Below are 7,464 nucleotides of genomic sequence, written 5' to 3' on the forward strand. Positions count from 1 at the left end.
TTAAGTCTTAAATTTATCTTGGTAAAACCTGCAGAAACCCTGTATTAGCATTGTTTGTGTTGGTTAATGGAAATGGTCATTTATTGTTTGTTTATGCATTGGCTGCTTGAGCCTTATTGTAAAGTGTGACTTAATATTTCTAAATGATCACATTATTATGTTATTTTATTATTTAATTCAAATCATCTTTATTTCTTTAGTGCATTACAACGTAGGTTGTGTCAAAGCAGCAGTTTAGTAAATTGAGACCGTGTCAGTCAAGTTTTCAGAGTTGAAGTTTAGTTTAGTTCAGTTTAGTTTCGATTTCACGGCTGAAAGTCTAAAGACTGAAGAGCAAACCCATCGATGCGCAGCTCCACAAGTCCCAAACCATGCAGGCCAGTGGTGAGGAATAAAATTATTCATGGATGTAAACTTTTGTCACCTTTCTGTGAAATTGTGGATTCAAAATAGGTCTTTTTATCTTGCCAGCATGAAGTTGGTCTTTTTTTCTGCACTTAAGATTAGGTTATTCAGGCAAAGTTTAGTTGAAATGTGCAGATTAAGCATCATACTCTACTAATATTTAAATAAGAATATTACATGTAGCAGAACTGTGTGCATTGAGTATTTGCATCAGTTGCCTCAATACAACCTACAAATAAAGGTGTGTTGGTTTTGTTTGCTTTAAAGATTACTCCGCTTGTGCTGACTTTTTGTATTTTATGAGCCCTTCAAGGCAGTGTTTGATTCTTATATTTGTCAACCTGAAATGCAATGCCAAGAGTTGCACGTCGATGGATTTGCTCTTCAGTGTTTGGACTTTTAGCAGTGAAATTTAAACCAACCTGAATTGAGCTGAAGTTAAACTCTGAAAGCTGGACTGACAGTTTCAATCTAGTAGAACTTGTATGTGATGCTGCTTTGACACAATCTACATTGTAAAAGCGCTGTAGAAATAAACCTGAATTGAATTGAACGATTTGAATGATACGACTTGGCTGTATAGCAGGGACTGGGTTCTCTGTCAAATTTTTCTTCCCTGATAAGTTTGCATCCATGAATTATTTTTGTCATCTAAGAGATTTTTTTAGACTTCTTGGGCTGCTTCTGCCTTTTTGTGATTTGTAAAAATAATCTTAAATAACTGTTCTAATTTGTAAATGTTTTCATTTTTTTTATATACAATTTGGTAAAAGGCTGTATTTGACTGCAACTGAATGCATAATGTTAATCACAAACAGAAGTATGCTTTACTAACATAAATTCATCAACTTTCAGAAAAGATCGCAAGATGGCTCTGATTCAAATGAGTTCAGTGGAGGAAGCAATCGAGTCTCTCATCCAGTTCCACAACCACGATCTTGGAGAAAACCACCATCTTAGGGTTTCCTTTTCCAAGTCCACTATTTGAGACAAATGTGGTCTAGAAGGGGCTGGAGTGGCCAGTCATTTTAAACCCTAACAAGTCTTAATCACAAAGCTCACTTCCATCATTCCATTGTTTTATTTAAGAGGCATTTTAGTTGATTTTTACATATTGTTTTACATTTTAAATCACTTGTGTTATTGCTTTGGCCTGAGAAGTTACATTTTCACTCCATCTATTAATTTAAGCCTGTTTGAGGCTTGTAAAAATAATCTCTGTAGGAGCGGAGAAAAACCACTAAAGGCCTTAGATTATATTTGTACCATGTGTGCCTTATTGTTTCAGATCTTCAGAACCTCAGTCCAACATCTGCAACTGATGTGTGCAAATCTGTAGTTTACTGTCTGTTTTGTGCCCTCAGGGCTGAACATTCATACTCGTATGAGACATGGGTAATTTCATCAGGCTGATGGTACAGGCCTTAAATTCTCCGCCTCTGTGCTATGTATTTTCAATTAGGGTTGCACTCAGCATATCCTCAAGCTTAGCATTTATACTGTATCTTGACACTTAGAAAGTTTACAGGCATTTTTTTCTGCTTCAAAATTATGCAATCATTTGTGTTAAATCCAATAGTGTTGTGTAGATTTGTATTGTTTTTATATTGTGGGCCATTGCATGTTGGCTGTGGTCAATGGACCATATCTATTTTCCGTTTGTCCTGTATTTTGTGTTGATGTTTAGCATTGGGCTTTGTGTTATTGTGATATAGTGGATTATTTAAGCTATACTACTTTAATGCCCTATGTATTCATGTACGTTTGTGTGTACACTACAGCTTGATACCAAAGCCTTTCCTCCAGTACATTCGTAAGGGATATCCAGACACCTTTTAGACTCATGACATTTACAAGCTTGTCCTCAACTAATGAACAGATGTTGGCTTCTCTTTAGAGAATGTGTGTGCGATAGAAAAAAAATTCAACTGATTTTGGAGAAGCACCACATATTACTGATAATCTGCACACTTGTTTGTTCTTAGCATATGAGTCTTAACATTTTGGGAACAAATGACATCTTTAAATTGGGGTTGAGCATTTATTGTCCACAATGGCCTTCAGTGAGATCTGTAATATGGGTCTGAGCCTTTATTTTCCTGATATTTGTATTTGAAATCTCACAAGTGCCTTTTGAAAATCATGTATTGGTTTATTTTCTTGATATGTTAAGTTTGCATTGTCTTTGAAAAGATGTTTTATGATGGACTAAATTTGGTAAACCTCAGAACATGCATAAAAACAAATTTAATTTGTTTATGTTATATTCCAGACAATATTAATTGTTAACTATTTTAGCTGTGGGTTAGGTTCTGTGAAAATAGTTTGTTTCTTTTTGCTATGCGTTTTATTTTGGGACCAATATATAAAAAAGAGGTGGCGCTCTAGAGAAATCGAAATGCTTGTTGGATGTAGATAGCAAGTTGCTTCATCATGTTTTGAAAACGTTGATTCATTATAGTGCTAGATAAAACCTGATTATGCATTCTTGCACAACATTATAAACCCTCAGTTTCTGACATTTGCCTTAGATTATAAAGTGCTTTTTCATATAGTTGACATGAGGTGTAAATACTATTTTTGTATTACAATGTTAAAAGTTATGGGGTTTTATATCCACAAAAGCGTATATTTTGATACAGTTATGGACCATCATCATGCAGAAAAGAGAAAGAAATAATTTCATTATAAAACGGTTTAAATCAGGATTAACATTACACTTTTTTGTTTTCTCTCCATACCTATCTTGTTCTTGTGACATTCCTAGCTGTATTTTTCTTTGCCCTCAATAAATACTTGTTTACTGATCTCCGTGCTTGCTTGACGGCCATTTATGGGTCAATAAATAACAAATATTATGGAAATTACATTAACACATAACTATAGAACATATTTTTTTCCCTGTGAAGTTATAAAATATTTTTGGATTTAAATAAAAAAAAAAAAAACAATTCTTATTCATATTTTTTATATTTGTTTATGTTCCTAGTACTTTTATATCAACACTAACACTAAGTGAATTTATTATTGAATATGCCTTAATGATTTGTAGGCCTGCTTGACTTTATGGTTAATGAATAAACTAATGCATGTGCGCCAGAGCTTAAATCAGTTTTCAGTTAGATTAGATTAGATTCAACTTTATTGTCATTACACATGTACAAGTAACGTTACAATGCAATGAAAAGCAGTTTTGGTCTAACCAGCAGTGCAATAGCAGCAAGTGCAGGATAAAGGTATAAGTTATAAGGTGCAGTTATAGAAAAACTATGGTCATATTTACAGATGGATGAACTATCAACATTATATACAGGTTGGATTAGCTATGAACAGATTTACAATATATGAATGTAGGTACAAGTTGTTATTAATAATCAGTAGTGTGCAGATAAATAAATATGATTACAAATGTTTATGTGCAGTGGGTGTGTACATAATTACAAATGTCCATGTGCAGTTGGTATGTACAGTTCAAATAAGTAAATCATTGTGATGTAGTGAAAACTTATGGTATAAAAAATCGATTTAAAAGTTTCATTGAGTATGATTCAAATACTAACACCATACACCTAAACACGATAAACCAAACACCTAACACTAAACTCCCGACACCATAATAAAAAAAATATTAATAATAATTTATGGTCTAAAATTGTTATTGTTAATATTAATAATTTGTAGTCTGAAATGTGTTGATGGTATCAAAAGGGAACTTTATATCGTAGTTGATTCCCCTTAGGACACAATTTACCGTAACACTATGCACGCTGTCGTCTTTAATAATCAGGAAGAGGAACTGGACTGGTGGCGAAATCGAACTTCGTATGTGTTTGTGGCTCGTCGCTTTCCTTTAAAAACACAAACCTAAGCTATTATGACACTTTTAAGGTTTATACCTCTGCTGTTGACTTTTTGGGCTGTTTCTTTTGCTGATGACAATGAACATAAATCTGGCAGTACTAAACCACCCACTTCCACTATTAGCAACAGTACCGAAAAGTATAATTCCAATAACGCTAGTGATGTGGCGATGATTAATAGGGCTCTGTATGTTTTGATCGGGATAACGGCAATTGGAGTCCTGTATTTCTTAGTGAGAGCCGTCCGGTAAGTGATTTGGAAATCTTGGTTCATGTCTAATGACGTGTTGTTTAAACTCTCCATATGTTTAGTATATCATACATATGTTAAGTTCTAGACGAATAGAAACGTTTCTTTTTATGATGGGAAGCTATTGCACTGTTACGCTTTTTTTGTCTTTGAGCAATAAATTATGTAAATAGTTTAGTTTGAACAACATTAAACTTCAGATGTAAAGTTTCTAGCATTGCTAACAGATAAAGGCGAGTTCCTGACAAATGTAAGTTATAAATGTTGGCAATTAAACTGTGTTTAGACAGATGAATAGCAGGTTGTCAACACTGAGGTAAAGTTGGTTTTATATTCGTTCATATTTGAACAGTGACAACTTGTGACATTGTTTACCACGCTAACGTTACTTTTAAATTTAGGTCTGAAATAGCATCCAAGTATGACTTCAAACAACATTAGCACTATTTGATCGGCTGCTAATGTGATTTTCCCTGTCAAGAATGTGCAAACAACACTTTTCAGAATTCATATTAAGGAAAAAACCATAAGGTGCGAATATAAAACGAATTTTACCCCATCACACTGGTTTGTGTGCTTTATGACCAGCCGTACAACTTTGAACATTAATATTATTTTCCTGACAGGTGTGTAACTTTTTCTTTGCTAAATTACACACAGCTTAATGTTAACAACAACAACAACAACAATCATACAGGCTGCTTTTATGCTACATTTTCTTTTGACTGCCATATAGTTTTGAAATGGAATCATTTTTATTCATTTTAAACTTTTCCTTTTAAAATCTCTAATGTTCTCTTATTCCAGTCTGAAGAAAACCGGTGTTCAGAAGAAGTACGGGCTCCTTTCAAACTATGATGACACCATGGAGATGGCCCATCTTGAAAGTGATGAGGATGACACTACTGTCTACGAAGCCAAATCTTTGAGAAGGTTTTACATTCTAGATTGTTCTTCCATATATTTCAAATATAGCAGAAACTGCTCAACTTTAGACTTTGGGCTATAATGCTGGAAATCAATACTTCAGGCAGCTTGTTGTCTAACCTTTTTTGTCTTTTTTTTAATAGATGAATCTCTGGATGTGTTTGACACTGCAGGGAAATGTGATCCCAAATGTGAGACAATCCTGTTATCTCCACCAAAATGGTTGCTGAATTGTTGCTGATTTCAACGACCGTGAGAGGACCTAGTCCGGATTCTTGGATGCCTTTTTTCCAAGACTTAAATGGAACATGTGGGTTTAAATTAGTCCAATACATTTTAAACTGACATGACCAAAACAATCTTCTTTAAAAGTTTTTCAGAAGGTCATACATTGTTCTGATGTGGGTTATAAGACAATACGGTCAGCAGAGGATCAAAACTGTGTTTTGTGCCAAAGTTACTTATGCATCATTTATTTAAGGGGTTTGAACTCTTGACTGAGTTGATGTGTAATAATCAATATTGTTAAAAAATGCCCCTCATTTCTCATTCAAAAACACTGAAAACCCTAAAAGTTGTTTGCTAATTCATAAGACTATTATTGTTTAGTGTGTGTTAATTTTTTATTGTTTTAGGTATACCTTCATATTATGATAGACATTTTGCTTTTTAAAAACACATTTTTTTCTCTCTTTTTGTTCTTTCTTGCTTTCTTTCTTTCACTGTACCAGAACTACATTGGGTATTAATTTTATTAGGATTTCTGGAGTAAGCGTGACCAATGAATGCATTTTTTGTGTATAAATTTGCCAAATACCAGCCTATTTAAGAGAAGCACTTTGAGTTTTAGGGTTTAGACACTAAAGCACCAAAACAGCCAGTCATGATATTTTTGACTTGGCGACACTCCTGACCATTTCACAGTTGGTTTGATACTGAAGATTTGATAATTATGAGGGTTTTTGTCTTTCGAGATTAAGCATTCCCACGTTTTTATATTCCAAGCATAAACGCTTAGTATACATTTAAAAGTATTGTTCCAATTGGATTCATAAGAAAGCTGCATGCATTTTTCTCATGTGTGTTGTAAGGGTGACAAATGAATGTGCTGTACAGCAAGCAATCTGCATACATGGATCAAACAACATCAGTTTCAATTTTGCAACTTGATAAATTAAGGGTGATTGAGGGCATTTATGATGGTTTCTTTAAATACATTTACTGGCCTATTAATAGTGTCAAATTGAAATGCATGAAGCATCACTGTATCAATATTTAATGTACATAATTCAAGTGATTCCTAAAGTGTGCCTTTCATCCCTTTTGACTGGATGTGTTTTTGGCTTTTTGTAATTAAATTCTTTTCGCTATTTTCACTGCTTGAAGTTTTTTTTTGCATTGCCATTTATGTAAAGCATTTTAGATATAAACAATTTAGAAAACTCTCCAAATCACAATTAATGATCAATTAGAACATCAAGTTTAATTAGCTATATAATTGAAGGTATACTTAATTTAAATAGTGTTTTTCTTTTTACTGACTTTTTTTACTTAGTCTCAATTTGTCTGAGAGATTTCTAGACCGGGCTTTAGTTTATTTATTTATTTATTTTCGTATTCTAGATTTGATCATTTTTGATACACAGTTTATTGATTGGCCCATGATTATATACATACCGTGTTCATTTGGTTCTGTATGCAAAAGAGCTTAAATTGCCAATAGACCATAGCTAGTTGCTAAAGAGGTATTTATATGAATACTATTCAACCTCTATATCTATTTTTAATGCATGTGTGTGTATGCACGTGTATATATGGCCATATATATTTTTTCATACAAATTATAGCTAATTTATTCAAACATATATATTTGTAATTCTGATTCATTCATTCATTTTTTTTTTGTTGGCTTAGTCCCTTTATTAATCCGGGGTCGCCACAGCGGAATGAACCGCCAACTTATCCAGCACATTTTTACGCAGCGAATGCCCTTCTAGCCACAACCCATCTCTGGGAAACATC

General features: G+C 33.4%; 2 protein-coding genes across 9 annotated transcripts in view; both read left to right on the plus strand.

Annotated features, from left to right (window-relative positions):
- Positions 1–3,352, plus strand: part of ptbp1b (polypyrimidine tract binding protein 1b) — a 21,502-nt gene extending 18,150 nt beyond the window's left edge. For 7 of the 8 annotated variants that reach the window (XR_012386703.1, XR_012386701.1, XR_012386704.1 and 4 more), the window contains one exon: positions 1,261–3,212. Coding sequence is in view for 4 of the 8 variants with exons in the window: in XM_009305880.3 (XP_009304155.1) it covers positions 1,261–1,393 (133 nt within the window). In the remaining 4 variants the exon portion in view is untranslated. 8 annotated transcript variants of the gene reach the window in all.
- Positions 3,353–4,143: 791 nt separating this feature from the next.
- fam174c (family with sequence similarity 174 member C) lies at positions 4,144–6,818 on the plus strand. The gene is made up of 3 exons (NM_001308551.1): positions 4,144–4,512; positions 5,323–5,448; positions 5,586–6,818. The coding sequence occupies exons 1-3, from the start codon at positions 4,280–4,282 to the stop codon at positions 5,587–5,589; spliced, it is 363 nt and encodes a 120-aa protein (NP_001295480.1). The 5' UTR covers positions 4,144–4,279; the 3' UTR covers positions 5,590–6,818.
- Positions 6,819–7,464: the final 646 nt, after the last annotated feature.

The sequence above is a fragment of the Danio rerio genome, chromosome 11 (genome assembly GCF_049306965.1).
Source record: "Danio rerio strain Tuebingen ecotype United States chromosome 11, GRCz12tu, whole genome shotgun sequence".
NCBI classification, from domain to species: Eukaryota; Metazoa; Chordata; class Actinopteri; order Cypriniformes; family Danionidae; genus Danio; species Danio rerio.